Source organism: Meleagris gallopavo, chromosome 21 (genome assembly GCF_905368555.1).
Source record: "Meleagris gallopavo chromosome 21, MGAL_WU_HG_1.1, whole genome shotgun sequence".
Lineage (NCBI taxonomy): Eukaryota > Metazoa > Chordata > Aves > Galliformes > Phasianidae > Meleagris > Meleagris gallopavo.
The window spans coordinates 3,154,593-3,179,556 of NC_139424.1; the positions used below are offsets into that span (position 1 = coordinate 3,154,593).

The 24,964-nt window shown below is 44.3% G+C and overlaps 3 protein-coding genes across 4 annotated transcripts in view; 2 read left to right on the top strand and 1 right to left on the bottom strand.

Annotated features, from left to right (window-relative positions):
• Positions 1-10,086, top strand: part of ANKFY1 (ankyrin repeat and FYVE domain containing 1) — a 32,041-nt gene extending 21,955 nt beyond the window's left edge. The window contains 10 exon segments of the mRNA XM_085240948.1: positions 276-432; positions 1,679-1,879; positions 2,883-3,059; positions 3,493-3,640; positions 3,889-3,979; positions 4,872-4,996; positions 5,190-5,249; positions 5,252-5,335; positions 5,803-5,893; positions 6,342-10,086. Of these exon segments, the coding sequence (XP_085097074.1) occupies positions 276-432; positions 1,679-1,879; positions 2,883-3,059; positions 3,493-3,640; positions 3,889-3,979; positions 4,872-4,996; positions 5,190-5,249; positions 5,252-5,335; positions 5,803-5,893; positions 6,342-6,474 (1,267 nt within the window). The 3' untranslated portion in view covers positions 6,475-10,086.
• Positions 10,087-12,234: 2,148 nt separating this feature from the next.
• On the bottom strand, positions 12,235-16,012 carry CYB5D2 (cytochrome b5 domain containing 2). The gene is made up of 4 exons (XM_085240949.1): positions 15,731-16,012; positions 15,357-15,497; positions 14,665-14,851; positions 12,235-13,232 (listed from the first exon to the last, which is right to left on the bottom strand). The coding sequence occupies exons 1-4, from the start codon at positions 15,972-15,974 to the stop codon at positions 13,019-13,021; spliced, it is 786 nt and encodes a 261-aa protein (XP_085097075.1). The 5' UTR covers positions 15,975-16,012; the 3' UTR covers positions 12,235-13,018.
• Positions 16,013-16,081: 69 nt separating this feature from the next.
• Positions 16,082-24,964, top strand: part of ZZEF1 (zinc finger ZZ-type and EF-hand domain containing 1) — a 53,345-nt gene continuing 44,462 nt past the window's right edge. For both annotated transcript variants that reach the window (XM_085240946.1, XM_085240947.1), the window contains exons 1-6: positions 16,082-16,620; positions 20,123-20,267; positions 21,350-21,544; positions 22,065-22,236; positions 22,926-23,125; positions 24,195-24,405. In XM_085240946.1, coding sequence (XP_085097072.1) covers positions 16,276-16,620; positions 20,123-20,267; positions 21,350-21,544; positions 22,065-22,236; positions 22,926-23,125; positions 24,195-24,405 — 1,268 coding nt within the window. In that variant the 5' untranslated portion in view covers positions 16,082-16,275. The remainder of the gene's footprint in view (positions 16,621-20,122; positions 20,268-21,349; positions 21,545-22,064; positions 22,237-22,925; positions 23,126-24,194; positions 24,406-24,964) is intronic.

Here is a 24,964-nt window from a genome sequence, read left to right on the forward strand (position 1 = left end):
AATGTGCTTGTATTTCCTTTCTTGTCATAAACTATTTTGAGTCAGTAACAGGTGTATACTTAATTAGACTTGTGGTGAGTGAGTGGTACTTAAGGGAGCCTTACTACTCTTAGAGACATATTTCTGTTATGTAAATTATTGTATTCTTGATGACAAGAGTCAGATTCAAACCAGAAGCTTATCTTTACAAAAGATACTAAATCGGCTCTTGTAGGAATCTTTCTTACTTCTGTTTGTCTGGGATAAATTTATTGACAATCTTGTGCTTTTCTTAGTGGCTGTGATGTGAATAGTCCCAGAAAGCCAGGTCCCAATGGAGAAGGAGAAGAAGAAGCTCATGATGGACAGACACCCCTACACCTGGCAGCCTGCTGGGGTCTAGAAGAAGTGATTCAGTGCCTTTTGGAGTTTGGTGCCAATGTCAATGCTCAGGTATGGATTAAAATGGTGCGGTTTCTTTGAAGCTGATTCTTCTAAGGTCAGTGTAGTGAAAATGAACATTCCTCCACTGTATATTTTGCTTCATAGAAAAAGAATACCCTTCTATGATGACTCAAGTAGTGCAACGACTGGCTGCAGTTCTGCTCTTTTCCTGTCCGTTGTTACCATGACTGTTGTTCTTCTATGCACGTGGTCAGTTCTGTCAGGAAGTCCTACTGAAGAAAAATAGTGATGCAAAGAACAGAGTACAAGGGTTGTCTTTTGGTGCTTTTTTGTTGGTTTGTGGTTTTTTGTTTTTTTGGTGTGTAATGATCTGAATTCAACTCATCTGCCCAGCGTGTGAATGGAAGGCTGGAGTAGGGCTGTATTCTGCAGCAAGTAGCAGTAGATCAGCTAAACTGGAAAGCTCTAGAATATTTGATTCCATTAGTTTGTTTGGGAAATATTTTTTATTAAGTAAACTGAGGTGATGCAATTGTGAGCTACACTTCTTAATTCTTGATCATGAAGTAATCCTTAAATAAGAGCATGGCAAATAGCTACAAGTGAAATGAATATATAGCATTTCTAGGTCCTGATGCTGTTGAGGGACTGAACGAATAGTTGCAAAACTGCCATGGCTGTAAACTAATTATTGGTGCAGACAAATGATTAAACACTGTTCGATTTTGATAAGGCTTTTTGTTCTGCATAACAAAAACACAAGTGCCAAACACTTGTATTTTTCAGTGAGTGAACTTCAAAGTGTCTAGCTTCCTTCAGAAAACTTAGCACTAGTGCCTGAGTGTCAGGTTAGGGAAGCACCTGTACTACTAAACCTATGGAAATGATACTTCAGGTTTGCATATTGTTTGTACATTGTTCCTTCAGATAGAAATTTATTTCTATGTATTGTTACTACTACAAGGTATAACATAAACTAATATGAGTTTGAAAGCATTCTCTTGCAATGCCTGGCTGCTGTCATGAATGTTCAGAATGCCCCTAAAATGTCTGATTGCTTGGGAAACATTAATGTCAGCAATTTAAAAAGCTGTGTAACTCAGAGGATTTGGAGGAACAAGTAACAATTTGCTTCACTTGGATATTAGCTCCCACTGCAAGTGTTTTGTGTCCCAGTTGAAGTTTGCTGAGTATGTCGCAAGCACTAAACTGAAAAACTTCCTTTATTTTTCAGAGATGAGAAGGATTTATGTTCCTGCATCTTCATATAATAAACTTCCTGGTTTCCTTCTAGGATGCAGAAGGAAGAACTCCAATTCACGTTGCCATTAGCAACCAACATAATGTTATAATTCAGCTTATGATTTCACATCCAGAAATTAAGCTAAATGTACGTGACAGGCAAGGAATGACTCCCTTTGCATGTGCTATGACCTATAAAAATAATAAGGCAGCTGAAGCAATCTTGAAGAGGGAGCCAGGAGCTGCTGAGCAGGTAAGCTGGAAGGATTTAAAGCATGCTAGTCTTCTTGCTGCTGTACAGGTGTGTACCACCAGCAAGTTCTGCTTTATCCTTTTTTTTATCCTTTTTGAGGCTTTGTATGTAGCAGTGTTTCCTGGAAGCCAGTTTTCTATGGCTGGATCTATTAGGAAACTGTAGATGTGTGCCTGCTGTGCGTGAGAACATCAAAGCTTAGTCTTTCATCAGACCTTCTTGTGGGTACGAAACTGAGGTACATGCATAGGTATATGAAGAGAAAGCTTGACTACTCGTGTGTTTTGTTTCTGTAGTGGTGCATCACAGTGTATGTGACTTAGCTCTCCTAGAGCTAGCCAAAACAAACTCTGTCCTAAAATAATTGATTAGTAGATGCCCAGCTGAACCATAAAACCTCCAACTGCATCTTCAGACTTGTAGTCTGACACTTCAGGCAGTTGTTGAGGAACTTTGTCCTGTGCTGTAAGTTTAATTACTAGTGATTAATAGAGTGCTCACATTTATACATCTGAAACATGGATAGGTATACAGCAAGTTTCAAGCATGCTTTAATATCAGCTTCAATGCCAAAATTAACAACCTGATATTTAGCCAAAACTCAAACATAGTTTGCATCAGTATGGCAGAATTGCATGTTGCTTCTTTCTGCATTGTTAATTGCCTCAAGTTAAACTCAGTTCAATGGGGCAGTCCTTAACTGCTGCCCCACTGCTGTACTACAACAGCTAACTTATCTGTAATGCTCTCTAGTGTGGTCAAGACACTGTAAGGTTAAACTAGAAATGAAGTGGTCTGAAGCATACTAGAGTCAGTGTATGCAGCTGATAATTTCTTAGTTCAGCTTACTTTATAGTGATATCAGTAGTTCTGTAATGCTAAGCAGCTAAAGGAACAAGACTACAGTTCACCTTGGGCAGAGTGAGCAAGTATTGCATCTCTTGGTGGAATTATGTTCTACAGAAATAACAGTTGTTATGATTTTGTGCTCTTTCTGCTGCAGGTAGATAATAAAGGTCGCAATTTTCTACATGTAGCAGTTCAGAACTCTGACATCGAGAGTGTGTTGTTCCTGATAAGTGTACAGGCTAACGTAAACTCTCGGGTCCAGGATGCTTCTAAACTAACACCTCTCCACCTGGCAGTGCAAGCTGGCTCAGAGATCATTGTGCGTAATCTGGTAGGTACTGGGGAGTCATTTTCCCCATCTGCTTGAAATGTATTTTCTCCCTTAATGCAGATTGCTTACAGGCTAGGGAAGTCAGGTGAAAGTGGTGCCACTTCTAAAGCAGAACTCAAACTCACATAAAATTCACTTGGCTCAGATTGTCAGCTGAGCTGCATTGATGGCCTTTGTATGAGCACGTTTGATTTGCAGCAATCATTAGGTAATGTGGCTCAATTTAAAGGAAGAACCTTACCTTGTGTTTGCTGCAGATCAGAATGTGTGCACAAGTTGTGGCAGCTTGGTAATAGCATTTTTTACATATTGAGTAGAGACCTAGAAGTATCTCTGTACAGTGAAATTTTGTGCACTTCATTCACAGAAATTAACTATTGGCACATAGCCCTGGAAAACACGTTTGAACATATTCCTTCTTGCATCTTGACAGCTGCTTGCAGGTGCCCAGGTGAATGAACTGACAAAGCATCGTCAGACTGCTCTTCACTTAGCAGCACAGCAAGATTTGCCCACCATTTGTTCAGTCCTTCTGGAGAATGGAGTAGACTTCGCAGCTGTAGATGAAAATGGAAACAATGGTAAATTTCTGAACTTTCATAAGTAGGTGTATGAACTTCAGTAGGCTTGCTAATATCTCAGAGGTAGAGAATGGCTCATGTTGAATGGGCTCACTTCTCAAAGATGAAAAAAGAAGGGAAGTCCAAGGAAACAAAGTTGGTGGGAGTTTTGGAGAAGGAAGGTGGGAATGCAGAGAAGGAGTACTTTATTTTATCAGGGTTGACATTGAACTGTTCAAATTCTTGAAGCTTCTCTCCTGTTTTTTCAGCTCTTCATCTGGCAGTGATGCATGGCCGTCTGAACAATATCCGGGTCCTCCTCACAGAATGCAATGTAGATGCTGAAGCCTTTAACATTAGGTAACTGGTGTAGTTTTAATAAGCTAAAAAAATTGTTCTTTTACAAGTGTGCAGGTATCATTAGTCTCTATACAATATGGATGGTTGTGGGAAAGGAGTGTCCCATTCTACCCTGTGCTAGTGTGGTCTCTCCTCAGGTACTTTATGCAGTTCAGGGCACCACAACATATGAAGGACATAAGTCTACTAGAGTGCCTGAAGGAAGGCAACAAAGATACTGAAAGGTCTAGAAGGCGAGATGTGTGAGGAGTGGCTGAAGGTAGTTGGTTTGTGCAGCTTAGAGGAGTCTGAGGGAAGGCCTGGGGGTGACCTACAGCTCCTCACAGCAGAGCAGAGGGGCAGCACTGATCTCTGCTTTCTGGTTACAGTGACAGGAGCTGAGAGAACAGCATGGAGCTGCATTGGGGAGGGTCAGGCTGGAGGTTAGGGAAAAGTTCACCAAAGAGCAGTGGGCATGGAACAGGCTCCTCAGGGCAGTGGGCACGGTGTTGGGCTGCTGGAGCTCACATTGTGTCTGGACAGCGCTCTCAGAAGTGTGTAGTGTTTGAAATTAGGGTGCTCATATGTGGAGCCAGGGGTTGTACTTGACGATCCTTGTGGGTCCTTTCCAACTTGGGATATTCTGTAGTTTTATGATTCTGTAATCAAAGTTTTGTATTTTTAAACTGTTACTGTGAAATACTGAACTACTGCAGACAGTGTTGTGTGTAAGTAGTGTAGAAAACAACTTCCTCTTCTTGGCATGCATGAAATATGTAGCTGTGCACGATGTGCTGAGTTACCTAGGTTTAGCTTTGTTTCATTAAGTTAGCTTGTTTCAAAAATTAGTTCAGAATCGAACAAGTGTAGTTACAAGCAGACTTTGATTGGGATAATAAACTCTTCTCCCTAGAGGCCAGTCACCAATGCATATTTTGGGACAATATGGGAAAGATAATGCAGCAGCCATCTGTGACCTCTTCTTGGAGTGTATGCCAGAGTACCCTCTAGACAAACCTGATGCTGAAGGAAACACAGGTAGGTGAGACTGAACATCTATTAAAGTTGAAAGTCACTCAAGTCATATTAAGCTGGACTAATAGGTGGTAGTACACAATTACACAGTAAAATTTAAACATTGCACTGAAACTGAAGATCTTACCTTTGTATTGAGCAAAGTCATGAGACCTCCATTCTGTTGATGCTGAAGCATCTGGCTTTTATTTTCTAGTGCTCCTACTGGCATATATGAAGGGAAATGCCAACTTGTGCCGTGCAATAGTGAGAGCTGGGCTCGTCTTGGAGTTAACAATAATCAGGGAGTCAATATCTTCAACTACCAAGTTGCTACAAAACAGCTTCTCTTTAGATTACTGGGTAAGTACTGCTTGCTGCAGTTGGGAAGCAGTTTGGCTTAATTTGAGATGCCTTGGTGGAAGGAAGAGCATTGGACATCTAATTTAGAAGCCACTAATTCTAGAAGGGCTGAACTTCTGAATGTTCTAATACTTTCAACGAAGGATAGAAATGCTCATTTTCTAATGATAAACTGAAAAATTGCCCAATGAAGCCCTGTCAATCTTGTCCATTTTTCCAGCAGGGTAATGTTCAAGAAGAATGCTGGCTGGTGTAGTGGTCTAATGTAGCTTAAAACTCAGTGCCACTTTATAACTTGTGCTATATTCACTGCAGTGACTATATATTTTCAATAACAAGATGACAGCTACTACAAGACTAGTTAATTCTACTAAATGCCACCTAAAACTGTGGAAAAAGTTATCTTAACATTACGGTATACTCGAGGTGTCAAACATGTTTTACCTCTACATTTTTACCTCTCACAGATATGCTGACAAAAGAACCTCCCTGGTGTGATGGCTCCAACTGCTACGAATGCACTGCCAAATTTGGAGTCACAACAAGAAAGCATCACTGGTAATGTGTGACACATCTTGCTGTGCTTACAAGGAAACAGATTTCTGTTCCAAATGTAGCTAGTCTTGTTCCTTCTGGTGCTTTAGGAAGCCTTCATTTTAACTTGGGTGGATAACCAGTAAACCATTTGAAATATTCCACTAGGTTAGGTAGCTCAGATCTGACTTGTGGTCTGGTTAAAATCACATCATAAGCAGTTAATGCACTTAGACTATGCTCAATTTGCTGGAAATGAGAAGCCATGTCAAAGTTAACTATAGTAGAAGATTCCAGTGCCTATATTCATTAGTGGGGCTGACTTGCTCTGAAAGAGGTGACAAAAAATAGCATTCAGTTGCTGCTCTACCTTCTCTAGTGACGTTATCACTGTGAAAGGACATTGAGCATTAAATCCCCAGTATTCACTGAGAAAGAGCTCACTTCTGTCCTACCACTTTTCTATCAACAGCCGACACTGTGGACGCCTGCTCTGCCATAAGTGCTCAACAAAGGAGATTCCTATCATAAAATTTGATCTGAACAAACCAGTTCGAGTTTGCAACATCTGCTTTGATGTCCTGACTCTGGGAGGAGTTTCCTAGTATGCTGTGGAAGTAAAGGGATTTCCAGTCTGTTTCTGACAGCAGCTCTGCTTACAAGTCCTCTGGATAGGGAAGAGGAGGCCTATACATGTCTTCTGCAATAGACTGAACAAATTAAGGACCCTGTTAATGATATATTCTGGTGTAAATGACTTTGTATGACTGTAAATGTGTTGGGCTGTGATAGACTTCACTAGGAATTCGAGTGGATTGTTGAAACCAAGTGACAAATTAATTTAGATTTTCTTCTAGGTGCAGTGGGGTGTGGAAGCTAAAGGCTGGTGTTCTGAATTGACGTAAAACAGGTCTGTCCTTGAGATGGTGCTTTGCACTGAGCAACTCTATTAAGTCCTGTTGCTTTCAGGCTGCTTAGTAGAGATGGCATTAAGTTTCAGGGTAACCAGGTATCTTTCTTTGCTTTGTCTTAAAGATTAACTTTCCCTTTCTGTAGAGAAGACTTGTTGTGAAGCTAGACTGAGCTGTTACAACCACTGTTCGTTTCAAGAAACTCTTCAAAAATGGGAGTTAGTCCTAAGCATAGCTCAATAATTGTGGCCTTACAACAGAAAGCTTTACATCTGATGCAAAGCAGTCAGAATTGCAGATCCACATCTTGATACCTCCTCATTAGTGTTAGCATGTTCAAGAGAAGTGCAAGACTGTTTTAGCCAGAAAATACTCTTGCTCATACCTATTAGAGCTGTCAAAGCCTACTTTGTTGCACTTTCATATCTCCATGACTAGTCCTTCCAATTCATGAAACTCGTGTAAATGACCTTAAATGCGCTGAAGGGCCGAAGCTTCTGCTAAATGAAGAAACACTAAAACTGGTTAAGTAGTCTAACTCGCCATACAGCAATAAATGCTGAAGTGCATTATGAATTCCATGAGGGAGAGTGGCGCTTTCCTTTGGTTTGGAAACCTGGTTAACTGCTGCAGGAGAGACAGAAAGCTCAGAATATGCTGTGTCTCTGGGTCCAGTCTGAGCAGGATTGCCAGCCAGTGGGAGAGTATTTGGAGGTTTCCTGTTAATATAAAGCCTCTGTTGTTGAGGGAAGGATTCTGAACTGGCAGCGGAGGGCCAGGCTTTCTGGGTTATGCTGCAGTATTTTAATCTAAGCTGGTCATGTTCTCTTAAACATGCTGAATCTGTGAAATGCTTATGCCACATTGTCTAGGAAACCAATCTGCTAATAAACAAGGTTGTGGTTTGGCAGGCAAAGGCTTCAGTCGGAAGAGAATGTGTGTTTAAGCAGAACTGCATGCCATGCTAAGGCTTTCTTCATTCTAAGAGATCAATCTAGTTTAGACTGAACTTGACATTCCTCACCTCTGTTCCATGAACTGGTACGTGTTTACTTAAAGACTGGTATATGGAGTGTTCAATATGGAGATGATGGTGACACACTGCTCTGTTTGCTCTTAAGAGTTAGATGAGATGATAAACCAGACTGCTGCTTTTATAGGGGACTTGCCTGAGGCTTTTTCTTAATTTTGTACAAGAAATGATGGGAGAGGGTATAAACACTATCATTTGCACAATGAGTTTCACATGGTCTCACCTGATCTGCACTTTGATCTTCCAATATGCATATAACTGGAATCTCACTCTTTCAACACTAGAAAAGAGTAATGGATGATGCAATACAAACTTCCCTTACTGTTTTATGTCTTCTGGCATGTTCCAGTAGAATGCCCTGTGCAATGCAAATGGTCTGTGTAGCACCATTCCTAATATAAATGGTGCATTTCTGGCATAACGTCAGTTGCATTTTATGCTTAAACGAGTGAGGTGGGAAATAATGGTGTCTGAAGCATTTAACTGCACGCTACAGCTTGTTGGAATAGATTGTGGAAAACATTTTCTAGTCAATGTCTTTCTGTGCTTCAAAATAACGTTGATTGCAAGTCTCTGGCAATGAAAGATAACAGACTGCTGGAGAGAGTGCGTTAGGCTACAGAATACCTGACTGCAGTGCATTGCTTGTTATCATGATAGCTTCTCTCCTGGCTTTGAGCTGCAGTGCTTGAAGGACTTAAACATTGTGGTAGAGGAGTGTCCTAGGGCTGCAGCTGGTGGACTTAATCTAAATTGGAAAGCTCCACTACATTTAAGTGCTTTAGCAATTACATTTTACCTTTTTGGTGACTTCCCTGATGGAAGAGTTAGGAGAACAGGGATTCAACTCCAACAGGATAAGCGGCTTTTTAAATATTTTTTTAAAAGGTCTTAATGAAAACTCAGTTAAACTGAATGTAAGGTTAAGACTGGCTAGTTGCTCTTTTTTTGTAAGCAGAGTAAGACATAAGACTGCCTGAAACTCTGGGAAGGATCTGGGGAACTGCACTTAATGCTCCGTTTGCCCTTTCCAGCCAATATTCTACCAGCTTGATCTTTCCTACTGAAGTCTGCAAGCCAAGTTCTGAGCATGAATAAACTAATACACAGCCTGAGACATTCATTTAAATTCAAAGCAACTAAATACAGCAAATTTGATCATTTTTAAAGTGCCTTTGTGATAGTTTCCTTACAACCAACTCTACATAGCTTTCTGCCGGAGTTAAAAGGGAAAAGCTCACAACTTGAACCAAAATCCCCGTTTAGTTCTCACGTAGTTCAGACTTCAGCTTGAGACGTTGACCCCACCAAGCAACTGGCGGGGCTCAGTCCTTTATGCACTCTGCATAGCATTGGTCTGAAACATCTCAGATTCTTTTGGAGTTTTGCTGGCAATGCTCCACTGCAGAGGAGAAACTGTGAATGGAGGCACTTGGTAATTTTGTAGTGGTCAGCACATTTCTATCTCCGTAAGCAAATGCACTTCCTTTTTGTAGCATCCTGCAGTTGTGACCAAAAACCCCACCCCTCTTCCCACTGCTGTCTTTAAGTGGTATCTATTAACTCGAGACTTGAGTCTGCCAAGGATTGAACAGAAGGGTGCAGAGAAAAGGAGGTGTCCCTGGGAAGCAGTGCTATCAGAGCAGGCTTTGGGCACTTCGGCAGGGCTGCATGGAAAGTCTGTGATAGTTCGTAGTGTAGCTTTTTGTTCCGAGTCTGGATTCCTTCTGACTGTAGTCATCCGGCACTTTTATACAAGCACAAAATGTGGTCTGGCTTAAACTTCGATTTATGTATCTCTTTGAAGAAGGTGTAATCACTGCTTCGCACCACTGAGTGGAGTGAGAATGTTAGCGTTAAAGGTACTAACAGAGCGGAGCGAGCTGCTTGCTAAAAGTTGACAGATGCCTTAATGACTTCCTGTGCTGGAGATCAATGGCTCATCCAACTTCTCACATAGTGCTTCTAAATTAACATGTAACCACATGGGAGGCCCAGGCTGGATTTTTTTCTTAGTAGCCAACTCCTTTGTTTTTTTCCTTTAACCAGCAGAGTTTGAATACTGCAGCAAACTTGGTTAACTCAAAGCTTGTATGAGTGATTTAAACAAGTAATTGAACCTTCTAGCCTCTGTGAAATAGAAAAGGAAGTCTTACAACAATGGCATTTTATCTGCGATGTTTGTCTGGAGTCATTGTAAAAATGTATTTTTCCAATATGCATTACTTTGTTGTGTAATAATTCTACTTGTAATAAAATGCATAACTAAATAATGCATCATGGGGTGGAAACCTTGCTGAGAAAGTATTTTCTCTCGTGGAGACAGCTGCCTTGCTTTGAGCTGCTGTTACTGACCATGAGGACATCCAGGGTTGTAAGATTTAATTGGGCATGACAGTTTATTCTCTGCAGTTGTCCCAGGTCTCTGTTTCCATGTCTTTTGGCTGACAAGGCCTGTTGTTCTGCTAGTTTGTGCTACATAGTCATTTTGATTGCTTTACAGTAGAGACTTATCTATAGACCTTGTAAAAACAGTCCTAACTTCCTGCAGGCCAGAACTGCTCAGCTCAGATGCACTTACATGGACAAGTAGGGCTGAGCTGACTCTAACATACTATTCCTGCACTGTCACATACTGGCAGGCACTTCTCTCTCTGGAAGAGCGTGCACTTGCTGCAGCTTCACTCCAGAAAAAGAAAAATGCAGTGATGAGACCAACCCAAGCCATTTTGAGATTGTGATGCATTAGTCTTAATTAGTTTTTAAAAGTACAGCTACCAGAGATGAGTTGTGAGCTTTATTAACTACAGTCTTTCTTTACTTCATCCTGTTTGTTTTCCCCTTCACAGGAGAATTTAGTTGAGGGCAGTAGAATTAGGACAGTAGAAACAATGTGATTTTCTTGGAGCATTTCATGGAGTCTCCTTGTCTGCCTTAATAAATGACTCATTGCTGGGGCAAGACTGAAACTTTTCCCCTGGTCTTTCCAACTAAACCAAGGAATAAGCTGTGAATCAGTTTTCCAACCTATCAGACAACACCACCACAATTTCTAAAATCTGCCTTGCTTTCTTGCAGCAGCTTACCTGACTTTTGTCCAGTTCTTAAGATCAAATCCATCCCCTCAGCATTTCAACACAACTTTTGCAGGGAAGAGCAGTTTTAAGGATAAAGCATGATGAAACCTGCTTGGAGGCTACATAGCTGGTGCCTTCAGTAGGAATCTAGCTTCTCAAACAGATCGGAACTTAAAAAATATTTTGGTGCTTAATAATTTGGAATTTCTCTAACTTTTGAAGTTGCTTTTAAAGACACTTATCCCTTGATTCAATCGTAATCTGATTGAATTTTTGAGTGTAATTTGAGGTCACCTGTGCTGCTGACCTCTAAATACAAGTCCTTGCTGTAAGGCCTGTGTCCAAAACTAAATAACAGGCTGACTTCTGTAATGCTTCCAATGAAGTGAGACAAGGAAGCACTGCTTTGTAGCCCTTCCTGCAGCTTTTGCACAGCTTTAGTATGGATTGTTGCATAAAGTAGTTCAATCCAATCCCAAAGCTGGCACGAGCCTGTGACAGCACTTCAGTTCTGGAAGGACGACTGAGGAGCTGAACAGTGTGATGGCTCTGCTGCCATCTATCTAGAGAAAACTTCCACTGCTGAGCAGTGACAGCTCCCAGCTCTGCCTGAAAGTGCTGCAGGAGACTCTTCTTACAGAGGGGAGTGGAAAAGAAATAACAGAACCAGGTTAAAAGCAAAACAGAAAACCACCAAGTATCAAAATAAGCACACACATGTTTAAATTGCTGTATGGTTCTCATCCATGGTAGCTGTAGCATCATTAAAGACAGTAAGTGAAAAGTGCTGCCACATGTTCCTATTGTTGCTGCAATTAAGTGATTATTCTTGCTTTTAATGAATGTTGCTGAGCCTCCTGTAATCCCGCTAGTTTATTAATTAATTAGCTCTGTGAGGTTTTCTTTAGGAGCAGTTATAGCTCAAAAGCCTTAGGAGCTTATAAATGCTTTCCAGCTTTTTATAAATAGGTGGCAGCTGCCTTTAGAACTGGCACAGCTCTGCACTAAGCTGTGTTCATTGCTGGGCTGTAGTTAATCCAGGTTCCTCCCGAGGCTGCAGCTGCTCCAATAACCCATTCTCACAGTAGCCTCTAGGAACAACTGCAGCTGCCTCCCCACAGCCTGCATTCATAGCTCTGAGCCCCCTGTCCTTTGCAGCCCTACACAGAACTGGTAAGATTTGCCTTGTTCTTCTGGAATTAACAAAATGTAATGGATTTTGACAGCTGTGATAAAACACTTGCATCCTTCAAGTGAGCTGGGCTTTGTGAGGGTGGATCAAGGTTATAGTCTGATGGACACGTAACAAATGGGAGATAATAAAGCAGAATGGAAACAGGCAAATTACATCAGGATGGTCACACTGTATGTGGATTTTATTATCACCTAGTTCAAACTGCAGGGCTGGGTAGCTTTAAAGTAGTGAATCACCAAAAAAGGATGGTGAGGTCAACTTTAAGCAGCAATCCTCATAGGTGGCGTCCATTATCTTCCTTGCTCAGTATCTAGTACAAACATGAAATAAGGAAATGCAGCTCTGACCTTTGCATTCTGTATTCATGGAACTGATAAGCAGAGCCTGTATACGAACTGCACAAGTTCCTGGATGCTACACACTGCAACTGTAGGAGAAAGTCAGGCTTCTCCCTGCTGCTTTTACATTCTTTAGGGCAAAGCAGTTGTATGGGAAGGGGCAGCAGCAGTAAGCAGACTTCAGGTGACACTGGAGGATTGTGCATAAACTGAAGCCAGTGATACTGCTGCAATTCTTGCCTGCTGCCTTAAAGCACAACACGTTACACTCACCACTGTGCACACAAACATCTATTTCCTGGCTGTACAAGAAATACATTTTTAAGTACGGCTCAGGCTGTGCATCTTACAGTTTATCACCAGGTGTAAAAATACTGGGGGGAAAAAAGCACTAAGAAAAAGTGCCAGTTTTTTAGCCAGTAATTGGCTCAAGTGTTTCTTCTTCTCCCACCTCCATCTCCACGTGTTAAAAGTCACAGAACATGAAATTGCCATCGCTCCCTTTGCACAGACAGACGGGAGGGAATGAAGCTGGAAGTACCCGCCGAAGCACAGTGTATCACCGGAGCCCTTCTGGCTCCCTTAAATCGCGGTGTTACGTGCTGAGGATGCACTGCTCAGCCTGTGGGTGGCAGCCGTCGTATTCCTGCAGGTGGGGGTTATCCAGGTCGCCTCTGTCGCCGTGCTGGGCTGAGCCCTGCTGGCCCCACGGGGGGCCGCTGGTTCTCACGCACACGCAGTGGCTTCCCCTCGAGCCAGGCCTGTACAGCTTCCGGGGCACACCGGTCCAGTCTCTGTTCACTCCCCCACTAAGAATGGAGAATTAAAATAAATTACACTTCAGACACCCAATTCAAAGCCATGAAATGCTTCTGGAGAATACAGAATCAGGTAAAAATTCAGAACAGCCTGGGAGATTAACAAAGCACATGCTGAGACAGACTTTGCTCCCAACATCCCGCTGCCTGCTGATACTGATTTATCAGCTGAAACCTGTGGCTTGAAGTTGGTTTTACCAGTGCAGCTACACGCTCTGACCCATCTGAGAGCGACCAACTTCTGCTGTTTCTATTAAGGGAAAAGGAATCGTGGCTGTATGTGGCACAAGTGCCTAATGGAAAAATGCCTTTTTTGGGGTAGCTAATAGCTCACAGATGACTACACGTTGTCTTTGGTCAACGCAGTGATTTTGAGAACTAGGGCAAAAAAAAAAAAAAAGTCTCCAAATATTTCATAGTGTCTCTTTATGGGCCAAGTCCTGTCTGTTCCCCTATCTGCTGGATTTTATTAAGCCTGTAAACTCATACATGAGAGACCACATAACACCCAGTCCTACAACTGCAAACAAGTTCATTCTCACACAGGAGCAAAAGCAAGGTGCACACTGCTAGCATAGCTTGTCCAGGCATTTTCCAGTGCGGTCTGTGACGTGATTTCAGCTTAAAACAAAGTGGTCTCCAATCCAAGAGAGGTACACATTTAAATAGGATAAGTAGGAAGTGACTGTTCAAAGATCAATCTTATTTTTATGTGGTTTTAAGAGGGAACCGTTGTGGCATTATCCTGCGAGACAGGCTGTGAAACCTCAAAAAACAGCAGCTGATCTTTGGATTCATCATGGGTGAGAAGACCTGCCTGAATGCTGCTAACAGCCCAGTGGGATTTCTGACCTGTTTTCCTGAGTGCAGGGTGATCACATGCATGTAGGGCAACTTCTGAAAGCTGATTTGGACTCCAGTGTGACAAAAGCTTTTGCCTCAGAAATAAAATTGCTGAAGGTGTCAGTGATCAGGATGAGCCTCAATTTTCTTGTTAACCACTCTCCATGTCGCTGAGCAGAATTCCCCCTCTGCTGCCTCCCACTGGAAGACAGTTACCATCCCAGTGTGCTCCTCCAGGCTGTGTGGGGGCTATCAGCTGTGGCTGAACCAGCAGAGGGAATTAATTCACACAGATAAACCTGGCACAAAGTGCTGGTGGTGCTCATGGTGGGTTGGCTGAAAGCACAGCCTCAGGAATACAGACAGAAAGGAATGTGTCTGCAATATTCCCACCATGCCAGCCCTCAGCTGAGGGCTAACCAGAGCTCTTCTGTGGGAAAGCCACAAGACCTCACCTAAAGGAGCTGGAACACCTTCTAGTGCCGCTTCTGCTATGATAAAGCTGTGGGTGCTCAAACAGAGGGGCAGAAATGCTCTGCTCCAAAGGGCCCAAGCATGACTGCAGGAAAGCAGTACTTACCTCTGCCTGGAGCACCAGAATCGGCTGCCCTTGGCAGAGCTCCACTCAGAGTTGCAGGGTGGAAACTGTTCCTTCCACTGATCGCTTTCTGCTTTGAACTTCAGTCCTTCCTGGATGGCAGCCTCAGCCTGCCTTAAGGCTTCTGTCGGTGCCCCGTTTTCATCATAGAATCTGCCTACCACCTTCCCTTGGAGAGAAGATGATCAATTAAGACCACATCATTTCCAGGCAAGGAGCAAGCTGCCCAGAGAGATGGCAGTCTCTTTTTCTACAGATATTCAAGACCTGTCTGGATGCTTTCCTGTGTAACCTACTGCAGGGAACCTGCTTTAGCAGGGGAGTGGATTTGATTATCTCCAGAGGTCTTGATTATCTCCCCTACAATCCCGATTCTCTGAAAGTGACTAATTTCTGTGCATTGTTTTGTTTTTTTTTTTAAATTTGTTATTTAACGACAAAAAAGACAATAATCAAAGAACTACACCAGAGGATCTTCACAGTGGCCTCCTTTTGAAACAGAACCGAGCTACCTCCCTTCACATCACGGATCACACAGCAACTTACACATGTTATAAACTCACACAGAACAAGCTTAGCGACTCTCTGAAGATCACAAAGTCAACAGCACTTGCTCAGCTCCAGGACTTGAGCTCAGCAGCCAAACCCAGGTGACATACATGGCAGCCACCTACCCACACAGGCATAGTTGGTGCTGTAGAAGGACAGCCAGCTCTGGATGGTGAGCATCTCCGCTGGCGACAGCGCAGACACATCATCCACCAGGCCTGACGGGGTGAAGTCTCCAGTCGCAAACGCTCTGCTGGCATCTCTTCCTGTGGCAGATAACAGGCCTATCAGCCCTGGGGTCCCCAGAGCTCCATAAGGCCCCAGGGAGCCCCACCACCATGACAGCCCCAGAGCTTTGCAGGGCCCCAGAGCCCTGATACTTCTGGGGTCCCCAGAAGCCCTGTCAGGCCCCAAGGAGCCCCTCAGAGACCCCTCAGCGCCTCAACATCAGGGTCCTGACAGACCCCCGCACCCCTCCCACCCACCTTCACCCACCCACCTGCTAGGCCGCTGTAGGCCCCGCCGGGGCCGTAGTGCCTGCGACCGGGCTGCACATCGAAGACGCGGCCCAGAAGGGCGAGGTAGAGGCCGGGGTCCCCCGGAGCCCCGCGGTGCCGCCCCAGCTCAGCGGCGCTCAGCAGACGGCCGCGGAGCTGCAGCCAGGCGCGGGGATCGAACCCGCGGCCCAGCAGCCAGGCGGCGCCCAAGCACAGCGCGGCGACTACTATCGCACCCCGCCGCATGGCGCCGCCGCTTTTTTACGACAGCTTCGCGACGGCGTTGCGTGTCGCCTGACGGCAGCGTGGCGGGAGAGACGCGCTACGTCGCGCTGCTTTACGGCCGGCGTCGTAAAGAGACGGGGCGGGGCTTTACGGGGCCGGACGTCGCTTGGCGGCAGTGTGGCGCGGCGGCCGCCGGCCGGGCGCTGACAGGTGCGGCGGGCGGGAAGCTGCTGACTAAGCCGGGCCGGGCGGAGGCAGAGGGAAGAGGAAGGAGCAGGAGCGAGAGCGGCTCTGCCCGGCGTCCGGCCGCAGCTCGACGCCCATGGGGACGGCGGCGAGCCACAGCAGCGAGGAGGAGGAGGAGGGAGCCGAGGAAAGCATGGAGGCGGCGGGTCAGCCCGGCGATCCCTTCCCGGCCGCCAGCCCGGCTCCTCCGCTGCCGCCCGCCGAGGTGCTGCTGGAGCAGGCCCGGCTGCGCGAGGCCACGGCGCGGCTGAGGGAAGCGGCGCTGCCGGAGTCGTTGGTATCGCGGCACCACGGCGCGTTGGTGCGCTGGTTGGAGGAGCGGCTGAGCCGCGGCGACGAGGCCGTGAGTCTGGAGCAGTTCTGCGAGGTGCTGGAGAGCGTGTCCCGACTGACGGCCGGGTCGCGCGGGGAGAGCGAGGAGGTGAGCGGCGGGGAGCGCGGAACCGGGAACGCGGAACGGGGAACGCCGAGCGAGCGGCCTCGTGAGGCCGGCCTGCCCCGCCCGGCGGCAGCGGGCAGAGGGCCGTGCGGCGGTACGGGTTGTCCCGCCCCGTAACCCCGAGAAGGAGCGGTTCGGTGTCCGCCTCGTCGGTACCGACGGTGCGGGAAGCGCCCCGGGGCGGCTTTGATGGGAGTTTGCTATGCTTCGTTTGATTGTTTCTCTTTAAAATCGGCCCGGCGCTCCCCTTGCAGCACCCCGTTGCACGGTGGGACACTGTGCTGTGTGACAGGAGGGGTGAGGCCTCGGTGGTAGGAAGGAGCGTGGTTTCCTTTCAGCTCTGAGAAGGGATACGGGGAGCCGACAGCCGGAGCACCCAACTGCAGCACTGCCCTTTGTGCCCGTTCTAGAGTCGTACTCCAGAACACCCCACTGGGACTTCCACAGCTACCGAAGGAAGTGGCTCTGTCCAAAGCTGTTTCCGCGTGCGGTTCCTGGGACTCCCCGGTGTCTCCCTTCAGCCTTTCTATGGCTCCCAAGTGGCAGCATAACTCGGGAAGCTGACCTTTGAGTCGCATGTGTGCTCCTAGGAATGAGTCAGTGCTGAGATAGTAACCAGGCGCTGGGAGGAGGTTGGTGCTGTCACACAGGCTGTGTGTTGGTTTCAGGCTGCTTCACACAGCTGGCTGAAACGCTGCCTCTGAGTTTACCCTTAGAATCACAGAATCATTAAGGCTGGAAAAGACTGCTACAGTGACTGAGTCCAACCATCAACCCATCCCCACTTGCCCACTAACCTCAGTGCCACATCCAATTCCTTCCCAAGAGCCATTAACCAACACTTCTTAACCTCTCACGAATCAGAGAGTGATATCAGTACACTGAGATTCTCTCTGTTAATACAAGCGGCTGAGTTTTTCAGGCTAAAGAAATACTTTGGGGATTGCATTGCTCATCTTCCTCTGCATGACAAGTATGGGTATTTTTTTTCCACATTCTAGGAAATGAGGAAAAAGCGTGTCATGGGATTTGTGCTGGGATGGGGGTGTGGTCACAGCTCATCTGTGCTGCTGTGATGTAGGGATGTTGGGATGTGTGTGGAAAACCCTCATTCATTGTTTCTGCAGCTGGCAGCAGCCCATGGGCTGGAGGATGTTAGGTTTCCAGGATCTGCTTTCTGAGAGTGAGGTGTTTGCGGGTGGCGGGGCAGAAGGTTTCCACTTTTTGACATTTGCAGAGTTCTACCTGGCACAGATTAAGTTCTCACCTCCTATTAAGTTTTTCTGTTCTCAGTCTGGGGCTTTTGAACGCATTTGTTAAATGCGTTATGGGTAAAATAAACCTCTGTCTATTGATTAGTTAAATTAAACCTTTCTTAATCTATCAGTGCTTCAGCAGTGGCTGTGGAATGTATCCAACTTTTGCTCCAAACGTGGACGCTTCAGTTGTACTGAGTGCAATGAATGGAATATAGAGTCTTCCTTGGTCACACCTGAGAGATGCTGTGTTGTGCTGTCCTGGAAGCTAAAGGGAAGATTTATCTACATACCTCATTTCTGAGATAGATTACCCCATGGTCATGGTCGAGCTTGGTAGGAAACGTTAGGATTTAATGCTTTTATTAAGGAGCAGAATGAAGCTGGGCTGCAGTGAAGGTGTTCCAGAGGTAACTGTGTCCCACACGTGAGTGCAGCTCAGGAGCTGTGTCTGCACACGGGGTGGGTTGGTTGGTACAGCCCTATGCACAGCAGAGCAGTGGAAACTGCCAATGCTTTGTGTCAGATAGCACTGAAGTTACACTGAGCGGACAGAAATAGTTGTAGACTTTTGGAGTCGGTGAGATTATAGATCTGCTGAGGTCACAGGAAGGGTTTAAAAAAGAAAGCTGCGTTAATGTGCAAAGAAAGTGTCAATGTGGTAATCTCTTTGTGCATGCAAGTGTCAGGTGTTGGCTTAAAGCAGTGCTTGGCAGCCCCAGCCTTATCCTATGCGATGTTTATTCTCACTGGTTGCATCCCAGAGCTTGCTTGCTTCATGGGTTAGTGATCATACAGCGTGACCCCAGACAGAGGCAGGAGAAGTCATGTAGCAAAGCTGTGCCTTCGTTTGTTTTGGCACTGGGTCTGTTTGTTAAAATGAATTCCCTCTATTGTCCTCGAGCAAAGGCCCTAGCTCTGCTTGGGGAGCTTCCCCTGCCCAGAACCCTTCATGTACACTGCAAGGAGCAACGCTGTGGAGCTGCCAGCAGGGCTCTAGCTGTGAGCTCACATATAGACCTGCAGAGCCCAACTTCAGCTCTACACAAGTGCCACCACAGCTTCAGCCAACTCAGATGTTATGCTTCAGCTCGGGTGCCTTCCGAGGACTTTGCTCTCATTTGGTGCTGTAATTATGTCACGGTTAATTGGCAGGTTATTTTAATCTAGTCATCTCAGATTGTTTCTCTCTAGGATATTGCTTTTATAATGGTACATTGGGTTTGATAATGAGGACCAAACGAGTCTCGAGTGTGGGCTTCTTCCTGAGCTTTGTGCTTGTTGGACACATGGGCTGCTGGGTTTAGAGGCTGGGTGGCTTGCTGCTGTAGCTGAGTGTGGAATACACTTATACTGGGGACAAAATAAATAAATCTGGCAGTGGTTCACTTCAGAAAGAAAATAAAGTCTTGTAGACTTCTACCTGGTTTCATTCTTTTCATAAATGCTTTGGTAAACTGTCTTCAACTGGCGTTCAGTGCAAGAAGACAGATGACGGAAGGGAATAAATATCAAAAAATGTAGTTCTGAGAATTTTTCTTTTTTAAATAAAGGAAATATCATAGAATCATAGAATGGTTGGAAGGAACCAGTAAGATCACCCAGTCCCAACTCCCCTGCTATAGGCAGGGACGCCTCCCACTACACCAGGTTGCTCACAGCCCCATCCAGCCTGGCCTTGAGTGCTTCCAGGGTGGGGGCATCCACAACCTCGCTGGGAAACCTGTTCGAGTGCATCACCACCCTTACAGTAAAGAATTTCTTCCTAATAGTTAGTCTAGAAACACGTAAAACCTGAAAGATTTTGAATGACTGCAGTGTGAAATGGATGTGGCCCTAATGAGTGATGCACTGTAATGCTTTTAGAACAAACCTGGCATTTAATGGGGGACGGTTTTTCATGTTTTCATGAGCACCTTCTTTGCAGTCGCAGATGTTGGGTGGATGGATACTGCTGATTCACTGGTGTGGATGATGTGCTGTCTCCACCTAAGCATAGCTATGGTTGGCTTCAATAGGAATGCAATGCAAATGCCTTAAAACCTGCTAAAGACTGCAGATTTTCAACCAGGCTATGTTTGCTCTTGTCATAAATTCAATGCTACAGCAAACAGACTTTTTTGATTTTAGTTTAATGGTGTTATAATGTTCCATTGTAGCTAAGGTTTACATGAAATATGTTGAAGGAGAGATGCTGAAATAAAGGTTCCTTTTTTTTCCCCCGTCAGGCTTTTGCACAGTTTGATGCTGAAGGAGATGGCACCGTAGATGTGGAGAATATGCTGGAGGCTCTAAAGAATTCCAGTGGAGCTAATCTTCAAGGGGAGCTGAGCCACGTCATCAGGCAACTGCAGGCTTGTTCACTCGTTCCAGGTATGGGAACAGCATGGAACAAATGGTTTCCCAAGTCCTGCCCCTGCATAAGGAATGCTGCTTCAGTGAACTGCTTTAGTAGTGTTTCTTGTCCTAATTTTCTCAAACCTCTACTCCAAGCTGTTCTTGTTGCCCTCGTATCAAACAAGTGAAGTTACTGTAAGTTTAAACCTTCACATAATGATATTCAGCTAAAACACTTCTGTAAGTGACTGATATTTTCTCTGTGATTGTTATCCTTGTTTAGTTTTTCTCAGAGACAGAAAAAAGTTTCTTGCAGAGTTTTGGTAAAGCAGTCACAGCCTTATACTTGATAGCTAGAAGAATATATCCTCTGCTGAGTCTGTTTCAGGTGATGAGTCACATACGTTATCATTGTATTGTGATTTAGATCTTGGAATCCTACTAAAACATAATTGGAATTTGATAGCTTTTATTTTTGAAAATGACAGTTTTTGGAATCTGGGTTCTGGGATAAGTATCAGTTTCTGTCTTTCCACCCAAGCTTTTAATGATAAGTGGCTAAAGGGGATTTGCCTTAGAGGATTGGACAGAATGTGTTAGGACTGGCTAACAGATGAGCCATCAGGAAGTACTTAGGGAGTATTGTTTGATATATCTGAATGTGCTGTGATGGAGAATAACTGAATAACTGAAGCAGAAATCTCTTATGTAGATGGTGGAAAGCATTAGGGATCTCTTTGGGAATGATTCACAGTGCCAAAGGGAGCTGCCTAACGTAGCTCCAGGTGAGCAATGTGAGAGCAGCAAGCAGCTCTAAGCCAAGCAGGGTCTGTTTCACCCAAATAGTGAAGATAAGGGTTTTGAACTTCTGGACTGCAGAATGTGCATAAGAACTAAAATATTTGGTAATTGTTATGAGCTCTTTTGGACATCTCAAGTGACCAACAAGTTATTTGTTTGCACTTTCTTTACTCCTGCTGTAGTTCATATCATGGAATATAGTTCTCATATTGGCTCTCGTGCTACATTAGGATTGATCTAATAATAAGAGGTAGAGGAGAACAATGTGGATTCAAGTCAGAAGTTGCAACAAAGAAAGAAATCATGTCTCTTTCTAGGTTTTATAGATATATTTTCTGAATCTAAAGAGCGCCTTGGCCTTCATGCTTCAATGATCCTGAGATTCTTGCACCGGAATCGCATTTCCAGTACTGCCATCCCATACCCTGTGCTGGAGTACTTCAACAACATCTGCATGATGCGCTCTTCTGTTCTGAAGGATTCCTTGGATCGACTTCTCCTAAAAGAGAGAGGTATGTCATGGTTTTGCTTTTTCCTTTCTTCTTTTCCTTTCCAAAATGACTGTGTAACCACAGCTTGAAGAAGTGTTTCCAGGCAAATGGAAAAGCTTCCTTTAATCTTTGACAGGCATGACTTCTAATGAAATTGCTCTTTATTGAAATGGATTGAGTTATTTAGAGGAAACAGTTGGCTTTGTTCCCTAGCATAGCTGGATTGAGGTTTTCTCCATCGTATGTTACTTTCTCCTGTTATATTTTTGTATTTGGGCGTAAAACTACTAAAATAATGATGGAACCAATAGGGAAGGGAGGCTGCTGGATATTTTCATACTTCAAGTGGTAGATTAGAATAATTGTGACTTCATCTGCAATGAAACTTTGCTGTGCTTTGTTTTCTGTCAGGATCACTTCTCCAGGAACTTTGTTCTATGCCAACAATTTAATTTACAGGAGATTGTAATAGAAGTAAAATGATTCTTAAAAATGAGCAAAAGAAGAATGAGTGCTTTTTGTTATTATTTTTTTTCCCCAGAATACCCCAGTGACTTGAATGGTAATGAGGAGTCAGACAAGCTGAAGTCTGTCACAAAGTGCTACACTCACATAGAAACCTCATCCAATTCTGCTGATATTGACAAGATGACAAATGGGGAGACGACGTCCTTCTGGCAGTCTGATGGCAGTGCTCGCTCACACTGGATACGGTGAGTGCCCCGGCAGCGTGCAGCTGAGCTTCAGGTTTGCCAGTTCTTTGGTCTTACAGCCAGTGAGGTGTGACTGAAGGTCTTGGAATTACTGAGTGACAGGTGACTCTTTTTGAAAACATGTATTGTGAAGCTTAAAGGCCTAATATAGCTTGTAAAGGCCACGTGTCTTTTGGTTGATGCACGTGCTTCTTTAGCTAACTTTCCAACCCGTGTTAGAGATGCTGTGGTTAGTGCTTGAATGGAAGTGCTTTGCCACCACATAGACAGCTATTGCTCCTTGGAGCAGTGATTTCCAGTAGATTGTAGAATCACAGAATGATTTGGGTTGGAAGGGACCTGAAGGATCATCTCATTCCAAACCCCTGCTGTGGGCAAGGACACCTCCCACTACATCAGGTTGCTCACTGCCCCATCCAGCATGCCCTTGAACTCCTCTAGGGAGGAGGCACCCACAGCCTCTCTGGGCAACTTGTTTCAGTGTCTCACCACCCTCACAGTGAAAAACTTTTTCCTAATGTACCCTCTTCCAGTTTATAGCCATTACCCCTCACTCTATCACTACGCGCCCTCGTAAAAATTCCTTCCCCAGCTTTCCTATAAAATTGGAAACTGGGAGAGGCTTAGCTAAAAGTGAAGCTCTTGTTTAATCTTCTATTTCGATGACTATTTTTTTCTTTGCTTTGCAGATTAAAGATGAAACCAGATGTTGTTCTGAGACATCTGTCTATTGCGGTGGCAGCCAATGACCAGAGCTACATGCCACAGCAAGTGACAGTGGCAGTGGGAAGGAATGCCAGCAGTCTCCAGGAGGTCCGAGATGTTCACATTCCAAGCAATATCACTGGCTACGTAACACTGTTGGAAAACGCTAACATTAGTCAGATGTGTGAGTCAATAAAGATACCATTGGTATATTGTTCTGTTGCTTTTTTTGAAGGTGAAAGTTTGGGTAGGTCATAAAGTGATGTGTTGCAATGTCAGTTATTAGAGCAGAAGCTGTTGACCTTACTCTTGAGGCAGATAAATTGTTCTAATTGTAGTTTAATTTCTAGTCTGTAAGAGAGTCTTTGAGTCCTCGTGGTGTCTGGAACTGGGGTTAAGGGTTGAAGAGCTAGAATGATGAAAATGCAGCTTCAGCCTTTATGTGTGACGACATCAGGCAGAGTTAAAATATCTTTGCTTGCAGAGGGAAAGCATATGTTAGATAATGATATCTTAGCAAAGAGAATTGTATCTGGCAGGCTATTTTTTTTGTATCTGAAGAGTCAGTCAGATGATTTTTGCAGAGCAGGTTTTATGCTGAGGATTTCTAAACAGTGTTATTTTTAAGTCCGGTGGATCTGTGGTTGCTGCATTGTAACCAATCAGAGGAAGAGCTGCTCTTTCTTAAGATGGTTTGTGAAGCCTCAAAAACTTTGTGCCTTCACCTCAGATGCTTTTCAGTATGACAAACTTTCACTGCCACAGAAGCAGGCGACAAGGATATCGTTCCTCAGAAGTAACTAAGAGAATGTTATCCTTACAAAATGATAAAAACTTTTATCATTTTATCCACTTTTATGTGGAACTTTAAAAGTTTGCATTTATGCTTTATTCATTTTCCTTACTTTTCCCATCCCCTTCTCACCCAAGACATTTCCTATGTATGTAAGTAAAGAGATACAATCGGTACTGCTGAAATAATGTTTAATCTAAGTTTGAAGGTCCTTTATTGCTTTTTTTCCTAACTTCTAGAGGAAGTAGTGACTCACATAAGCCATTTCAAAAGCTGAAATGATAGGGTTCCTAGTTACAAAGAAACATACACGTGCTAGTTGTCCAGATGTGGGAGTAATCTGCTGTGTTTGCTGCTATTTGTCTCTGAGTTTTTGCAGTAATTGTTTTAAGTACTGGGATTCTTCTACCTCTCATCCAGGAGAAGAAATGGAAAAAATGTTTGTTTGTTGCTTTGACAGATGTACAGATAAACATCAAGCGTTGCCTTAGTGATGGATGTGACACTAGAATCCATGGGCTCAGGGCTGTTGGTTATCAAAGAGTTAAGAAGGTGGGCGTCTCAGTCTGCGATGCTTCAGCTATCTGGTATTGGTCTCTGCTGACCTCTCTGGTAACAGCTTCCATGGAAACCAATCCAGCATTTGTTCACACTATATTACAAAATACTCAGTAAGTACCAAACTTCTTGGTTGTGTTTTTTGTGGCTACTTCTAGCTTCTGTGAACAGAACTGCTTTGTGTAACTGGTTTCCACTCCCTCCATTAAGATATGTAAACATCCTTTTATCTACCATGTTGTTTAAATTTTTATATTTCACCTTCATCCTCTTGCACATACCAGAACAAGTATCATTCTTGTACCTACTGCAGCCAGTTCAATTGTTAAGCCACAACTGAACGGACACCAAAAATTGTGGGCTTCGCTTATCCTTTGGCTTGTAATGTTTGCAGGGAGCCTAGAATTAAATAGCTCTCTCTTTCTTAACTTTGTTGATTATAAATATGGGACAACTTCCACAGAGCTTAATTTAGCTTCTTTTTCACCGAGTTTTGCTTATGTAACACCTTGCTGTTCATTGCAGGGGAATACAGTCCTGCATATGCAGTATGGCTGCAGATGCTTGTGGTCATTGGCTGCTTTCTGTGTAACATTTCCTTGTTTGACTGCCAAACTCTTCTGCCCGATGACTTGGAGGAATGGAATTGTAATAACATCTCTACACACCCAT

Coding starts and splice junctions, on each gene's coding strand:
- CYB5D2 (XM_085240949.1), bottom strand. CDS start 15,974: ATGCGGCGGGGTGCGATAGTAGTCGCCGCGCTGTGCTTGGGCGCCGCC. Junction 14,852..15,356: donor CACCAACTATGCCTGTGTGG/GTAGGTGGCTGC, acceptor CTTCTCTCCAAG/GGAAGGTGGTAGGCAGATTC. Junction 13,233..14,664: donor TTCTGGTGCTCCAGGCAGAG/GTAAGTACTGCT, acceptor CTCCATTCTTAG/TGGGGGAGTGAACAGAGACT.